The sequence below is a fragment of the Polypterus senegalus genome, chromosome 1 (genome assembly GCF_016835505.1).
Source record: "Polypterus senegalus isolate Bchr_013 chromosome 1, ASM1683550v1, whole genome shotgun sequence".
Taxonomy (NCBI): domain Eukaryota; kingdom Metazoa; phylum Chordata; class Cladistia; order Polypteriformes; family Polypteridae; genus Polypterus; species Polypterus senegalus.
In genome coordinates, this window is record NC_053154.1 from 247,506,120 (window position 1) to 247,525,039 (window position 18,920).

Consider the following 18,920-nt stretch of genomic DNA (forward strand, 5'->3'; position numbering starts at 1 on the left):
AGAGCACTAGCCTAAGTTAAACTCAATCCACTTCTATATCTGAGCTGGCAATGTAAAAAGCTGTTCTGTGAGGACAAGGAGATCAGCAGATTGACAAAATTGATCTTCTTGAAAAGCAAAGTGGAAATTTGTTTACTTTTTCACATGCAGATTTACTTCTAGTGAATTAGGCAATAATTACTAGCAGTAAAATGGTTGAAGCCATCTGTAAATTTCAGAAAAAATTTTTTAAACAATAGTGACTTTTATTCATGATTAAGATCTGCCTCTCTCCCTCATTCATTGGTCAAGAATCCTGTGTTAAATTCAAACACATACTTGTGGGAAAGACATCTTTCCTGTTGACATTCAAGTAATGGTTAATAACTGTTTTTTTTGTTTTTTTTTAACAAAATATACCACATTTTGCATGTTTTGACCATATGAATGGATAACGGGCATGTGGATAATGCAACATGAGTTACACAATAATGTTTTTTCTTTTTTTCTTTTGTTTGCCATTGTTCAGAACTCGTCACCACATGGCTCTAATGAAATTGAAACTTCATTATATAATTTTTGTGTGGGAGAGGTACAACATCCATCCGTCCATTATCCAACCCATTATATCCTAACTACAGGGTTGCGGGGATCTGCAGGAGCCAGTCCCAGCCAACACAGGGCGCAAGGCAGGAAAACTCTGTGCAGGGCACAAACCCACCACAGGGCACATACACCCACATACCAAGCACACACTAGGGACAATTTAGGATCGCCAATGCACCTAACCTGCATGTGTTTGGACTGTGGGAGGAAACTGGAGTACCCGGAGGAAACCCACACAGACACAGGGAGAACATGTAAACTCCACGCAGGGAGGACCCGGGAAGCAAACCCAGGTCTCCTTACTGTGAGGCAGCAGCGCTACCACTGCACCACTGTGCTGCCCCGTGGTACAACATAAAAATTTTTTTTCGGTTGAGTACTTCTTTAAAAACAAAAGACAATCAATAATATTTTGTTTACTTTACTGAAGACACCAGCTTTTCCCTCTTTCTAAAGTATTTAAGTTAGGTTGAAAACAATAATAATTATAAATACAAAAATCCTGTAAAAAGGCAAATTTTCTTTAGACACTGCATGGAAAAAAAAAAAAAAAAAAAGAGTTTTGTTTGTCAATGGGTACCCCTACAAATTGGGCCAACATTACCCCCAGATGAAATTTACCAAGGTCAATCTTTATATTCCCCTTTTTAGCATTATGTTTAGTCCTGGAAAAACAAGTCAAAATCACTGAATTTTTTCCAAGAGGATTTTGTGCAACAGACCCATGTAAATATCAAAACATCATCACAAATACAGTAGGAATGCTTTTTGCCCACTACTGTACTGATGTAGGATTTATTACACATCCTTCGAGGGATATGTTTTGAAACAGTCACTAAAGCACAGCTCGATATTGCAATCAGGACAGTAGAAGCATGCTTTTTTTATTATACACTTTTCTTATATTTTTTCTGTTGCTTGAGAATGACAGGATAGAAGGTCAGTGCTTGATCAACATGATCTACACAGCCTTTCTTTTAATGTAAGATACCTTATCTTGGTGACTTCCAGATTTCCCCTGACATGAACAACTGTTGCTGCATTGTGAACACTGCTTAGTGAGCTAATGCCTTTCTCATCTTTCTACTTAATCTCAATAATTTTGAAAGCTTGTAATGCACCTACTTGCACCACAGTAAGCCTTCAGGCAGCTGAATTTACCTGGCATATCGGAGCATTTCAGATGACAGTGTCACATTCATCGATTACACTGTCCTTGTAAACGGGTAATGACCAGTTCACATTGTCATCACTTTTGCTTGATTCAACTAATGGTTCAGTTTCTGTTTGTTCTAAAATTGGCTTTACTATTTCTTCTTCACATACCACTGTGTTTTGGTTTAAGGCTCCATCCCACTCATGAATATTGACTTAAATTGGCAAAACACTTAGAAATATTCATACTTTTTTTGCAGCATAAACTTATTTTATCCTCTAGATTAATGGCTTAATGATGCTCCAACAATGATGGATGGATTAAAAGGCAGAAGTCTACGTGACCATCATCATCAAGTCCTTCCGCGAGAACTCTAAATCCAAAGAGGACTGTTTCATTTATGTTAAGTAGAATGCCCAGAGGGGACTGGGCAGTCTAATGGTCTGGAATCCCTACAGATTTTATTTTTTTCTCCAGCCGTCTGGAGTTTTTTTGTTTTTTCTGTCCCCCCTGGCCATTGAACCTTACTCTTATTCGATGTTAATTAATGTTGACTTATTTTGTTTTCTTATTGTGTCTTTTATTTTTCTATTCTTTATTATGTAAAGCACTTTGAGCTACTGTTTGTATGAAAATGTGCTATATAAATAAATGTTGTTGTTGTTGTTGTAGACTGCAGCTAAAGTTATTCAGGCTTAACACTGTAAAGCATCTTTATGCATCACCCCATGTCTGACTCCAGTTTAACTGTACTTATATGGAATTCTGAGCCCGAGTCATGCTTGGGGTTAATACCAAGAAGGTTAACAGGGCATTAATCAAATTTCAAAAATAACCAGCCACTTCTATAATTACTTAAAATATTAATATTAAATAATTTCAGAGCACAACAGAAAAGAACATATTAAAAGTACAATGGCTGTTTTTTAGGATCAAAGTTGAACACTGTACTTATATTTACAAAAAAACTAGCATGGCATATTCCACGTCAACAGTGATAATAGTGGCACTGTAACTTTTTGAATAAAGTAGTTTAGGGCTGCACAATAATGAAGCACAAAGTCAGTCACAAAAATACAAAATACTTAGTGGATTAGATATACTGTATGAACAGAACTGAAATAATAAAAAGCAAGCCACATACAGACACTTATATCAGGATGTGTGTTGTCAAGTAAAGCAAATTAAATAAATAAATAAAATGACATGCTACAACCTTTTTGCTGTCTTTTTTTATTATTTAGGTGTTACCTTGGTTCAAAGCCCACAAACTGCAATGATGTAACAACACGTTAACAGTTCATTTAAACAGAAGACAGCAGAAAGAAACATTCTAAAATTTATAAAAACTTAATATTTTGGAGTTTATGCAACATTTTATGAACTGATCATTTCAGGAGAAAAACGTGAGTGCTTTTGCAGATCTAGTAAATCTCCCAGGAGCAGCAAACAGGATGGGATGGGGAGACAAACTCTGAGCTACTCACAACTAACTATGCAAACGCAGATAACATTACATGGGCAGGTCTGAAATCCTAACCCAGGCCATGTATATGCATGCCACTCTGAATTCTGCACCCCACCCTGTGGGCTCCATCTCCACCCCATCCCTCCTATCAATCATTCTCAAATAAACCTGGTAATCATTGATCACAATTCACAACGGACCTGAAAATGAGCGATAAGCAGGAAAAAAAAAACATAAGAAAGGAAGACTTGGTTGCAAAAAGAAATGCAACGTTAGTCATATAAAATTAATGTGGCTACAGATAGGATGATGCAGATCAAAAACAGGAACTTTGTTGACAGTGCTTTGCAACTGTTGCCACAACACAAGGAAAAACAACTAATTTGTTTTATCATTTAAATCAGTACCAAAAAATATCTGCATGCCAATCACAAAGCCAGATCTGAATGGCATCCAAAGCAAAAAACTATTTCAGACATGTTTGCCAGTGTTACACCATATCAGAGGAGTTCCAAACAGAGAGAAATTACTGATGCAATAACATTTAATCTCAAAAAAGACTTGGTTCCACTTAGCACAGTTAACAAAGACGGTTTATAAAGATGATCCAATCGCTTGACAAGCAGTATGTAATACCATCACACAAATATTTTTCTATTTAGCTGTATAAAAATTGCAAGGCACCCGTTTAATCAGAGATATCAGAAGTGGAATATTTTGCAACTACAACAGATTTGTGGTCCAGTCAGACAGCAGAGTCCTACATAAGTCTGACTGCCCCCTTTATTCATAAGGGCATCCAACTAAAAAATTGCCATTTGCAAACAGTGTTTTTCCCGCAGGATCTTACAAGCAAGAACATCACAACAGGTTTTTGAGAGGTATTGGTTGCTTGGGATGTAGAAGAAAGGAGTCTAATCTGTATAACAACAGACAACTTGGCGAACATGGTAAAAGTTGCATCCCTTAACAAGTCGACCAGGCTGCAGTGCTTTGGCCACAGACTGCACCTTGCAGTTGAAAATTTGCTATATTTACTAAGCTGTTTTGCTAAATAACTTATTCTAAAATTAAGTAAATTTAGTAAAATTGTTGTATCAGATTCATACTAGTATTGTTGTAACGTTTATATTTTTTTCTTATTATGCTTCTACTAATGCTAATTACACATATTGTCTTAGCCACATTGCAAAAAAAAATATACTTTTTCATAATGACACTGTCTTCTAGTTTATTGTTTAATAGAAAGTTAATTTTAATACAACTTCATTTTTTGTTAGTCCTCTCTTTTATTTAGCACATTCTGGAGCTATGCAGACTTGCATTTCAGTTCAGGTTCTACCTGTAAGTCTGTATGTGAAAATTTTTGAGCACTGAATTTTAAAATGTTAGTTTCATAAAAAAAAGTTTAAACACATATTAAATTGAAACTGGAGAGCACACCACTACGTAAAACTCATAAGACAGTGATATGGATTCCTTTTTTAAAAGATGTAAAGAATGGAGGCAGAACCTAGATAGTTTATCTTTAAATAATCTGTAGTTTCTTCAGTTGCAGAAACATAGTTATTCTATATGTATAAGCACTTTATTGTTTAAATGTAAATATATGAGGGGCATTCAATAATTTATCTACCTCAGTAGGAAAGAAAAGAGTTTTCAAAACATTTTTCTTTTATTTTTCATTATAGTCCCCTGATATCTCCACACACTTCATCCACTTTTCCTGCAATGACTTTAACCCTTTTGAAAAAAAAAACTTCTGTTTGACCTTCAAACCAGGACGTCACAGCAGTCTTGACATCTTCATCACTTGAAAACTGCTGTACACCGAAAGATTTCTTCAAAACTTGGAACAGGATATAATATGAGGGAAGTTTCTTTAACTCTTTGAGGGCTGAATATTTTTCCAAAAAATTATGCTTTCAAACAGAAATCAACATAAAACATCTGTTGCTGCATGCGGTGGCTGCCAGTTTTCAAGAATGAACGGCAGGCTTGCTGCCAGGCTATCTTCACGTGGCTGGGACAGCAGTAGCGGCAGTCACGGTTGCAGTGCATTACAATCTGGATTCTACCTTTTGTCATTATTAAGTGGCAGTCCTCCCTGGCAAACATTGTCAGTACCACGACTAGCTGGGGACCGATCAGCTGAAGCTGCATACTCACATTCGTTTTCGATCACTTGTATCAAAATCTGAGTCCGACAAGTCATAGTCCAGTTCAGAGATGATAGGCGAGACATTGTCCACAGAGCAATTTGCTTTTCGCATTCGCTTTAATCTCTCGCCAGATGTCAGTGCCATTTTTGCCATTGTGTGCGCCTTGCTACTCACGTGAGTGGAGGGAATCCCTGTAAAACCAATGAATATAAAACTTTCCTTCTTGCAACGAGAGTCTAACATAACGGTTAGTTTTGTCACAGTTTACAGTTGATTACCATCGTCAACTCCTTCTTTTGACAAAAGTCGACATCAGCCCTGAAAGAGTTAAACAAAGCTGAGCTGTAGCAAAGACTGATTCCTTTCCATTCCTTAGGAAGCTGTATTACACAACTACCTGCTAACACCTTCCATAGACAAAGAAAAATATCCACTTTTATGACGGAAATTACACAAGTTGAACTTTCCACAACTTACCAAGCTTGCCCACAAGTAGCTCTCCACCAGAGAGGATTTTCAGCTCAAGTAGCAACATTATCACTTTTCAACATTCTTGTCTTAAGCCAGCAGTGGTAGATAGACTGGTATTCTTGATAGAAACCTCTAAGCTAAGTAGTCTATTAAGAAAGAAACCAGATGCAGACAGTGTGGTGTAGTGGCTTAGACTCTAGACTTCAGACTCTGAGGTTGTGAGTTCTAATGAGCAAGTCGCTTGATCTACCTGTTCTCCAATTGGAAAACCAAAATAAATGTAACCAAATGTATCATAAATGTTGTAAGTCACATTGGATAAAGGCGTCAGCCAAATAAGTAAATGTAAAATATAGATGTTACACAATTGGTGACTAACACTAACGCTTTGTTTTACTTTGGCACTGCTGCTAAGACAAGTTTAAAAGTAGTTTTTATGAAAAAAGGGTTCTGTGTTGATGTTTGTTATTTATTACAAATTGATACTGTTATTTATTAGTTCAGTTTTACCTTTTAAAAGTTATTGTTATATAAATTATATTTAAGCTGTATTTTTGACTGGTGTATAGCTGTTATTGTATTTTTATAATTTTGTTTTAAATATGTTTACCATTTTGCTGTTTACCAAAAAATTTTGAAATAAAATGTTAAATGGCACATTACTCATGTTCATTCACTATGTGAAAATGAACCCTCCTTATTCCTTAGTGTCATGCTCGGTTTTAACCGAGGTACAGATATATTGCCTCCTATAATCTTATTTATCCTTTCTAAACAACATTCTGCTTTATTGATAGTAGTCTATTATTGATTGCAAATAATATACCTTAAAAGTTGCAAGAACACCTTGATCCATAGGCTGAAAGAGTGAAAATAAAACTTCTAACATTTGGATGGTGGTTTTGCAGAGCAGGTGGGTGTTTGGGTGTATTATCCAAAATTACCTTGTGGCTATAATGATGAGAAATCTAATCTTCAAAAAGTGAGGCAGTGATCCAAGCCTTTTTATTAGATTTCCATATGCCTGAGAGTTTTTTTTAGTGCTCTTGGATTTTCTGACCAATAAATGAGCACTGGTTTGAGTTTGCATTCTCCATTTGCATTACCACCAAGCATTAAAGTCAGGCAATCTTTTACCAGCATTAAATCTAGAGATTGATGATTCTTTTATTGCAAAATAGATCCCTGATGATATTTTTCTTTCCAAAATAATCTTGGCTTGTCACCATTGAAGATTTGAGAGGGCATATAATTTTCTTCTTCGATTATCTCTTCTAATCTTACTTGAAACGTTTTTGCTGCTTCGTTATCTGCGCTGGCTGCTTCACCGTGGCACTTAACATTATAGTGCTCAAACTATCCAGAAATGTTTCAAATGTGACCATTACTGACAACTGTCTACAGATCAACAATATCACTTTCCAACAACACAAACTCCAACAACATGAAAGTGATTTTCATATATTTTTGAGCTAGGAATTCAAAAATGAAAGCCATTTTTATCCATTATGTAACACTTTTTCACAAAACAAATATTTTATCTGTCAATTATAGTTTAACTGCTTTTACACTAAAACTAAATATTAATATTTCAATTATTTGACTGAATTTATTATTTTCTAATATTAAAATCTATGTTTAAAGCAAAAGTAAACTGCTATGAGTACTGTTCATACATGTGGTTCATACATGGAGACCTGAAGGTTTGGTGCATCTTACTGAATCAGCAGTTAGAGCATAAAAAATTCCTATGTTTTCCCTTGAGTTTTACAGCAGAGCCAAGAAGTTACATTGGATTCATAAGGAACAGCCTGACTGAAAAAACCTACCAGGAAAACATCATCATACTTAGTTTGATGGATCCAGATAAAGTGCCACTACCACCTCTTCTTAGTTTAATGAAGTAGTTTGTCAAGGCCCTGTCAAAACATGGTGCCTGTTTTATGTATTTGGGCTGAAGGTTTATGGTTTGTCTGAGGCTAAACTGAAAGAGGATATTTCTAACCTGATATTAGAAAACTGATTTCTAATGCAGAATTTGACGGTGCAAGGAACAGACATGGGTATCATTCAAAGAAGCAATTTCTAAATTTTTAAGTAACAATAAAGATCCAAATTATATATAAAAAAATTGTGAAAAATAATTAGATAATTTAAGAAACCGGGTTGTTACAGGAGTCTCAAATTTCACTTTTTTGATTTGCATTTGGAATTTGTCCCTGAAAATCTTGGAGCAGTGAGTGAAGAGCAGAGTTTCTATTAGGAAATCAAGATAAGGACAAAAGGTAACCGGGACACATTGATGATTCAAAGGGACACAACGGGAAAAAGTATACAAATATTGTACCATCAAATGAAGTTTTGGGAAAAAAAAAAAAGTAATAAGTGACAATAACTACAGACATTATGGTCAAGTCAATGAACATGTATTACTATATATCTTTACGGATATATTTAAAAATACGCTGACTAAATATCCTGAGGTTAAACTTATTTAAAACAAAACTATACACATGAGTAAATTGTGTAATTCATACATTTTATTTCAACTTATCAATTTTGTACTTAAATGTGAAATGATGGAAACATTCTTTTTAACTATTTAATTTGTTCATGAATGCTAAAAAATAACTATTTATAATTAAAATAACTAACAACTTTACTTTTGCAGACCTGCCAAAATGAATAACTAAACTCATTTTGGCCTTTTTCCAAAATCCGTTTTATGTAGTATTACAGCACATCTGAAACAACAGTTTAAAAGCCTAAGGTAACAGGACAGGAGTTACTGCATGTGCTGTCCAGCCACTGCAGATGGTTCAGAATGCAATGGGCCATCTTGTATTCAACCAGTTGAGACAGACACATGTCACTCCTCTTTTCACGTCACTACCTTGGCTCCCTGTAGCAGCACCAATTAAGTTCAAATCCCTGATGTTTGCCCTACAGAATAATCAATGGGTTAGCACCTGCATATATTGAAACACTGGTTAAATGATATGGTCCTCCTCGCCCACTCAGGCCTGCCAGTGAACAATGTCTGGTGATGCCACCTCTGTGTGGTACAAAGTCTCAATCGGGTCTTCTTCTGGTGTAGTCCATAGTTGGTGGAACAAGGTGTCCACCTCCATCTGAATTGCTGACTCCCTCAAGGTATTTAAGAAGCAATTGAAAACCCATCTATTCTGTGAACATCTGTCTAACTGGTTGGGAAAAAAAAAACTTATGATCTTTCATATTGTTGGTCGATTTACTGTTGCATTAAGTTTGTTTTATAAATTGTTAAATCTATGATTGTAAATTTTTTACATTTTACATCTTTTCACTTGTGGCAATTAAATTTTGTTATCTGCCCCACAGCAATTGCTGAACAAACAGAGTCTAGCCTAATGCTACTCCATTATGTTTACTTCTTTGAATACAAGTCACTTTGGATATAAGCATCTGCCAAGCAAATAAATGTACAGTGATCCGTCGCTATATCACGCTTCGACTTTCGCGATTTTTTCTCATACACGCTTACGTCACTATGCATGCGCTTTCTAAGAACTTTTATCTAAGCCCCACGATGGCTCCTAAACGTGCTGCTTTTTCTAAACCTTCTGACAATAAAACTAAGCACTGGAGGAAGATGCTTACTATCCTGGAGAAGGTGAAACTCTTGGATATGATCAAAGATGGCAATACCCTACAAAGCCTCCTCACACATATGAAAAGACAGCGCCAGCAACTGCCTATCAAGATGTTCTTCAGCCGTGCATCCAGACACCCACTGCCTACTCCTTCAGCAGAAGGAGACAACGACGCACCTGCTGAAGATACTGCACCACCTGAAGACTCTCCTACTGAGGTTGTGCCTTCATAGGTTAGTGGTTGTGTGTAATTAAATGTACAGTACAATAATCTACTATATAAAAGCGTTAAGGATTGTCCTTCCATCCCGTGAGTGCAAAGCGTACCGGTATTCCGCTTATCACAGACTTACTACTTGCGGCACGTTCCAGACTCTACTGTGATAAATGAATTTCCACGAAATAGGATTCTTTATTTATAAATCTAACATTTTTGCAGTTAGAGCATAGAAAACCTGTTTACGACCTTCTAAATACGTTTTTTAACATTATTAGAGCCCTCTAGACATGAAATAACACCATTTAGTCAAAAGTTTAAACTGTGCTCCATGACAAGACAGAGATGACAGTTCTTTCTCACAATTAAAAGAATGCAAACATATCTTTCTCTTCAAAGGAGTGTGCATCAGGAGCAGAGAATGTCAGAGAGAGAGAGAGAGAGAGAGAGCGAGAAAAGCAAACAATCAAAAATCAATAGGGCTGTTGGGCTTTTAAGTATGTGAAGCACCAAAGCGGCCGCAAGGAAGGGCGCAATGTGAAGGTAGTCTTTCAGCATTTTTTAGAGGAGCATCTGTATCGTCTAGGCAAACAGTCTCTGTGCAAACAGCCCCCCTGCTCACACCCCCTCCGTCAGGAGCAGAGAATGTCAGAGAGAGTGAGAGAGACAGAGAAAAGCAAACAATCAAAAATTATTACGTGCTGTTAGAGCTTTTAAGTGTGCGAAGCACTGCGTGGGAAGCATATCGTATATCATTGAGGAGTTTTATTTAATACATAATATGTGCTCTGATTGGGTAGTTTCTCAGCCATCCGTCAATAGCGTCCCTTGTATGACATCAACTGGGCAAACAAACTAAGGAATCATGTACCATAAATTAAAAGACCCATTGTCCGCAGAAATCTGCGAACCAGCGAAACATCTGTGATATATATTTAAATATGCTTACATTTAAAATCCACGATGGAGTGAAGCTGCGAAAGTCTGAGCGCGATATAGCAAGGGGTTACTATATATTCTTCCATCACATGGAAGCTTATTTTTGTATTTTGCAAAGATATTGCTTGCTGCCACCAGAGTGATAAAGCATGCATGTGTTTCATGAGTGAGAATATTGAGCAAGTGTGTAGTACTCAAACAAGTGATAAGAACTAAACAGACATTATAGGCATCCATTCACATACCTAAATCGGTTATCCAGGGCAAGTTTGAGGGGCAGCATGCATAAGTAAGGCAGAAACGATCCCTATACAGAATGTCAGTTACTAGTATTTTGAAGACACACTGGCCACTTTAGCAACGTCAACCCATCTACTCATCTGTGCATGTTTAGACTATGAGAGGAAACCAGAGAACCCAGGGAGAACAGACAAACACCACGCAGATGTACACCCCAGACTTCTTCATTATGAGACAGCAGCGCTATCACTGCACTACATTGTTACCCAATATTATTATTATTAATTGCTGTTCTCAATATTATCCATCAATTAATCCATTCATAAATTTATCTCTGATATTGGCACAATAATAAGAATCATAATAATCCATCCATCATCCTAATCCACTTATCCTGGTTGGGGTTGCAGGGCAGCTGGAGTCTATCCCAGCAGTTGTAGAGAATAAGACATGGCAACACCAGCACAGGGTGTCAGTCCATCACGGGGCAAACACATAACACATATACGCACACACAGGGCAGCAATGCCAGTTCGCCAAGTTTAATTAAGTTGAAGTTCACTAGGTTCAGGACAAATGTTTTAACGTGAACAGAGTGGTAACATAGATCTGTCACTCCTACCTCAAAGCACCAGGTTCTACCCGGAATTTGCATGTTCTCCCCATATATTTACAGATTGACTGGTATCAGTGTCAGTTAATTTACTCATTCAAAACCATTTTGCTCAGTTCTTGGATTACAATATCCTCAGCAAGAGGAACTCATAATGCAATTAAAAACCCTCAATGGCCACTGCAAGCAGACAAATAACCAAGAAATGTATCTTTATTTTGAGAAAGCAGGACCAAGAATGTATTATTTTCAGTTTACTTTTCTTGTCACAAGCATGCCTCAAAAATCTTAAATTAAAAAGAAATTGTTACTTCTAAGAGGGCATATTTGGTAAGTTTAGGGCTTTTCTTTTATAAAAGGACCCTGGTACCCACTGGCTCCATTAAAAAATCCAAGAGCAGCCTAGTTACTTTTTAAAATAATACTTTTTAATATAAGCCATGACTGTGAATAAACAATACTAACTTGAAAAACACATAATTTATCTTTTATTAGTGATAGAGTAACTGCAACACTTTTCTTAATCTAGAGACTACAGAATTAAAAAGCAGTTCTTAATTTTTCTAGTAAAAAGTCAATAAAATTATACAGTTTAAACACTAACATTTTCTGTCCGTTTTCTGTTTTGAAATAATTCTCAAAAATTAGCTAAGCAGAGTTTGCACATACAGTACCACGCCATTTTAAAAATGCCAATCAGTCTAACAAGCAAGTCTTTGGGAGAATAACCTGAATTTATTGTGAAAAACTAACAAAGTAAAAGGCAGAATATATGAAATTTGCACAGACATTGGCAGGCTGAGATTTTAATCAGCCCTTGGAGCTTTAAGGAATCAGGGGAGTTACCCATTTGTGTAAATGGCATCTGCTAAAATGAACAGCTGTTTCTGGGAAGCAGGCTTCGCTCATTCAATTTCTGAAGGAAACCGTTGCAATTTAGGGTCACACTGGAGAGGGGTTGGCCAGAGTCACAAGTTACAAACCAGTTCTAGAGGTGAAATTCATAAACTTACACTCCTACTACTGGAGTTGTCAATTGACCTAACATATAGGTCTATGGCAGGAGTGCCCACACCTTTTCTGATTGCAAGCTACTTTTAAAATGACCGGGTCGAAATGATCTACCTACATTAAAAATGCTACATATATATATATATATATATATATATATATATATATATATATATATATATACGGAGTATAATTTTATACATAAAATATATATGTTGTTGTACCTTGCATAACTGAATAACCTTTATGGCACAATAACAATTCAATACATTTATGGTCACTACAGTATTTGGATTTAATAATCTTCATGTGGGAAAAGGCTGATTCGCATAAATAAGTAGAGCCGAATAATGCAGTCAAGGAGCTTTTGAATTCAGCCGAGTGAAAAATGCCGGCTGTCCGATTAACTGTGATTTTAGTTCCCTCTCCTTTCTCTTACTCAGATCACTTTTCGGAAGGAAGTCAGATTCGTAGTTTTTATTAACAGTTCTAAAGTGCCTTTCCACATTTTCCTTCTTTGGAACAGCAATGATAGATTGACAGATCAGACAAAGCACTTCGATTGTGACATTGTGAGAAAAAAAAAATCATCTTCCAATTCCATATCCAGCCCATACCCTTCCCAAACATTTTTTTTTTTATAAATTTAGTCGATATAAATTGGAAGGCTAACTACATCACAACCGGAGTTTTGCAGTACCTCACGCATTTGATCGTGCGTGCGGGATGACCAGTGTCTTAGAAGAAAAGAGATCTCAGACTGGCCGCCCTGTATGTCAATCAAGTGACAAATGCCATAGGGAGGATATATAGACTAATGTTTAAAAAAATTTTTTTGGAATGCAACGTGATCTACCTGCACTACCTTTGTGATCTACTGGTCGATCGCAATCAACGCATTGGGCATCCCTGGTCTATGCGATAAAGAATAAAAGCCGATATAGAATATACAGAACATATGCAGACAGTACCTGGGCCAACATTTGAACAATAAACTCCCAAACTGTGAAGCAGCAGATCAAACTACTGCATACCCTTAACTCCTTGAATTGACAACTTTAAAATATACTGTTTTTCAGGTTCTAAGCAAACACCTCAGTGCTCAGTTTTATTCTGCTTTACTTATAATACAGTACCTCAGCCACCTCCCTTTATATACTGTATATGGGAAGAAACTAATGTTAGTTTCAAATATTGCTGTGACACTGAAAACAGAATGTACTCACTTAAAAAGATAAAAGCACTTACCTTTTTTGGACTTGGCTCCTATCTTCAGTTTAGAAGGCCAAGCTATCTGAGTGTCAGTTTCATCCATGACCTGCATAAAACATGATTTAGAAATAATTTACAAAAAAGGCTGAATGACCTCTATGAAGGTGGCAACAAAACCAATACAAAGAAAAGATCTCCATGAGGAAAGATGGTTTCCCGGTTTATCTAATTGTTCTATAAACTTACAAATGAAACCCACCCAATAAACTTCAATCCCTTTGTTTTCTGAAACTTCAGAGCATCATGATCTGAAACAGTGCTTTTTTATAATAAACTATTTAAATAGATCTTATCTTGCGCCTGCAAAAAGACACATAAGCACAAAATGATATTTCTTATTTTTTCTTTTATATACATATGGACAAAGTTAGAATGTTAATGACTGATGATATACCTAGAGGAACTCAGGAAACTGAGACCCCACATATATGGCCATGTGGCCATGAAATGCAATGGTCTTATTTACAGACATACTTTAGAATAATCCTATTTTTAAAAACTGTATACTTTAATAAACTAATTATGCTTATTAAATTATGGGCCCTTTTATTACTGAAATATTACATGCATTTATTCACTTTTTATTCAGTGCTACTACTTTCTTAATACGTAAACACCATTGACACAGACAAAGCAAACGAGAATTTGCTAACACTTATTGCTCATGGTAAAATAAAGTTGAAAATATATTACTTTGACAACATGACTAAAAAGGTCCGACAGGTTTGTAACATAAGATATGTGACAGAAAAAAAAAAAACTATACCAAAAGCAATGTGATTTGGCATTGTAAAAAAACACCAAAAATGTGAGTGAAATAAGTGCCTTAGGAAGCAGATATTAATACAAAAAAGATATATAGAATTAAACAGAAAGCAAAAAACATTCCTTATGCAGATGTAAAGCATATGGTGCTGAAATGATAATTTCACCTTTATGTAATTTCTTCATTTAACTCCTCCTCTCCCTACACTCACCATTTAATTGAGAATCCTGTGATTCAGTGTTACAGGGAAGTAAAACCTGAGTGGTCAATAGTTATTCCAAAAAAACCTGAGACTTTCACAACATGCTTAAATATAATTTAGGTTTTTGTCTTCTTCTTCTTTATAATACTGCACCAGGACAAAGGTCTAGATAACCAAGTTAACTACGCAAGTTGCCTAAAAAACAAATTTGCATTTTGGAATATCTCACCTTTAAAAATGTTCAGAGAAAACAAAAAGAATAAAAGTAAGCCCATATGCTGGTAAATCCGGAGGGAATAAATACAAGTTCTAAGAACTAAAAGAACAGTAGTTGGAAAAACCTGACTCAAGGTGTCTCTTCACTAATATTAAAAATAAATATGCAGGTTAAAAAACATTCACAATGAAATACAAATAATTCTTTTTTTTTACCCATTATGCATTTCTCTCATAGCAAAATAAACTCAGTGTAATAAATTAAAAGTTTAATAAGAAATGTTATATTACAGTTACATCTAGATGCCAGGAAACAAGACAGAAATATTAAAATAGTAATTTAAGTATCTGAAAAGATTTTGAGCACACATTTAAGAACAAAGAAAAAAAATCAAAATTTTAGAAAACAGAGCATGGGACATTGTGATGGATTTTGTTGGCTTTCACATGACAGAACTTTAAAATGTTTAGCTTGGAAACTAAACTATAAAACTTGCTTAAAAGCATGAGTATCATATTTATTATTTCTCTTAGACTTTTGGCTTTGAATGCTGCCTTCCTTGAAAACCTCCTTAAGAAAGGTCAACCTCAAATATTTTTTCAGCTAAAAATTGGCAAAACGTTTTTGCCATAGTTTTAAAAAGTAGCAAGAAGTGGAGTGTTAAATTAAGTCATAAAAGGTTTAATAACACTGAAAAATGCCACTGAATATTAAGTGGTACAGGTATGGTAGATAATACAGTCATTTAATTTTTGAATAGAACAATCTTTACCACACAGGGGGATTATTTGGCTCAACCTGTTTATTTCAGAGAACTCCTACCTATGGAGCCTATAATGCAAATTAAAAATATAATAAAAAGAAGCCATCAACCTTGAACTGAGGTTCATATGGTTAAAGAAGACATGAATAATAGAATCCTTTAATTTTAAACTTGGTACTGTTGAAAATCCTTTCATGCAAGAAGATATGCTTGGCAAACAGCTTCTCAATCAGAAAAATAAACGAGAATCACCTTAAGTATCAGACATAGGATGGTGCATTCTAATTCAAATGGTGACTTTGTAAACCATGTAGACTAGTCTGATTTCACTCCAAGAAGCTGTGATGCTGTCGTATTACCCGAGTATGCATATGGCAAAGGATGGGATTCAGATGCCAATGAGATTACAGGCATTTGTATAAAAGATTTGTATTGAATAAATCTTAGCATACTGGAATTAATAACTTTGTTTTACTGGGTGAAAAGCAACCTGAGCTTGTAGGAGATTCTGAACAGTCGGGCAATGGTCGAGACTGCTTTTCTTTGTAGAGGCCATGTTGTAACTCAAAAATTTAATTTGGAGAAGGTAAAAAGAACCTTAACATAGAATAAGAATATTACATTACGGAAACATTGTAAAATACAGCTCTAACAAGGTGCCACCTCTCTGTCACCACAAAAAACTTTAGCTACAGCTATTCTGCATCAGTAGGTAAATAAAATGTTGGAAAACATCATTTTTAAATCATATTTCTTTTGTAGGTTACATAGTCTGAATTTTATTTTGGCAAGGAAGAAGGTTTTCTTCTTGTGTAACAACAAATGGTGGTTTATAAGCTGGGGAGGGAGTACGGACAAGGTCACCAAAGACTACTCGACTTATCTAACCATGTGCACATACCAAATGTATCCATATGTTTTTTTCTATGTAAATTCTACTTAAATGGTATACTATATAGGCCTGCAAAATTAATATTAACAAAATCCAAACAGTGTCAAATAATTTAGTAAAAACCAAGATTTAAAATATTTTCAATTGATCTCTAAAGCACATTTTTAAATACTTTTCTCTACTTTTACTGATTTTATAAATCAAATTACACTGAATGACTTCCTATCAACTTATGTGCTATGATGAGGCAGGGGTATGCAAGAAGCTTGCATGCACAGTACACTTCTAGGTCTCTGCTTCTGCCACTAAAGCAAATTAAGCAATGTCTACAGTGCAACTTCCTTAAACATGTTCAAAGTTCTAGTGTGAGTCTGCAAATAAGAGACATGTAATTTCTGTATGTGATGAAAAGATATTAGTTTGTGTCTGTAGGCCAAAAATACTTCAAAGGAGTCCATAGTTTGCTACATTAAAAAAAATAAGAAACTAAAAACTGGATAGCTATTACAACGCTCAATCCATTCAATCAGAATTGCTTAAAATACATGCAAATACAAAATGTCTTAATCTCACACACTGACCAAGCTAGAGATTTGAACATTCATGCCTATGTTTTAGTCTTATTTCATAGAGCATCTTTTGTGTGTGCAGGGGGTGGGGAGTGAAGTTCAGCCCAATATTCATGGATTTCACTTTTTCAGCATTAGGACAACTACAGTATTTCTAAAAGAGAAGGGGCCTGTTCCTTTGTGACAGGTTACATTTGAACAGAAGTGGCACCAATATATTAGAATATTTAAATTATTTAAGTATTTTCTTACAGCCCAAACTAAATCATAATAAAGTGAGCATTATCCCAAAAGTGAAAAAGTACAGAAGTCAAGTTTAAAAACTATGATGTGTAATATACTGACAGATTCACATTAGTAAACAAGAACTGTGAGGGAAGAACATGATCATGGTGGTTACTGTGACAGTTTACAATATAATCAGTTAGTTGGAGGTCTTACTTTGATGTTTATTTTTTGATGGCAAAGGTAGGATTCTGCATGGAAAGCTGTACAATTGAAAGTTCCTTATATTATGTATTTATGATATCACAATAGTTTCTTTAAAATATAGCTGGGTACTTACTTGAAGGCTATACCACTGTTTTAAATTTGTTACTGTTATTATCTATATATATATATATATATATATATATATATATATATATATATATATATATATATATATATATATATATATATATATATATATATATATATATATATATATATAATTCACTAAGGCAAGACACCCATGGAAAGCCGATTCACTAAGCCGCCAACAAGAAAGACACCTATGGCGCACGCAGGAAGGAGCCACACCCACCAATTCCAAGACCATTGGATACGACGACAACTAAACAAAACGGCCTGATTATGCAGCATATGGTACGCCGCGGGTTGGCTAGTTGTATATACTGTATTACAGGCCAAATGCTTAAATTTGTTCACTTGAGCAATGGAGATGCTTTTAGCAATATGTACTACTGTTAAGCTACTTGAAGGCTAAGTGCCATTGTTTGAATTTTTATTTTTCATATAGTTTTATAGTTTGTTTTTTTTTTTTAAATAAATGAGTGCACTTTGAAAGTGATTTCTGTTTTTGCCATGGTATCAATGAGATATCAAGAATCAAGAAATTGAAACGGTATTGGTACTGACTACAAAAATTCTGATATTGTAGCAACCCTATTGTACATGATAACTTTCAAGTTTAAGATGATGTTCAAAGCAGCTAGCTGCATTTCTAAGTCACATTATTTACTGTATGTGATGCACTGCTGTTTTTCATTTTAATTTTCTACATTTTCACTTTTTTCTAATGGCTCATCTGACAGTTCAGAATCTAACTCAAACAAAACAAAAAAATATCTTTTAGATTTTCTTCAATGAGAGGGATACCCATGCTGTATGTGCTTAAAATCAGTATCTCATGTTATTTGCAGCCACCTAGTGGACAGAGTTAAATAATGCATTCTAGGTGACGTTTCTTGAAAGTCTAGCCTTTTCCCTCTTGATGTTGACAACACCTGCCTTGAAAGAGTGATTAACAGTAGATTACTGATTTTCCTTTTATTACTATACTATTATTATTATAAACGTTAAAAAAATTATATTATTTTTAGTGTCAGCAATGCTCAATCAGCTACCTTAACACACTATTTCACAAGCAGTTTGCATATTACATTTTTCCTATAATTTTAAAGGTCTTGATTTAGTTCTGTTTGTTAATCCTGCAAGAAAGATAATTATAATGCAGCATTTAG

The 18,920-nt window shown here is 35.1% G+C and overlaps 1 protein-coding gene across 1 annotated transcript in view; it reads right to left on the reverse strand.

The window, feature by feature from the left end:
- Positions 1–18,920, reverse strand: part of bicc1b (BicC family RNA binding protein 1b) — a 394,885-nt gene that overhangs the window by 143,357 nt on the left and 232,608 nt on the right. Inside the window, exon 3 of the mRNA XM_039771563.1 lies at positions 13,743–13,812. Within this exon, the coding sequence (XP_039627497.1) occupies positions 13,743–13,812 (70 nt within the window). The remainder of the gene's footprint in view (positions 1–13,742; positions 13,813–18,920) is intronic.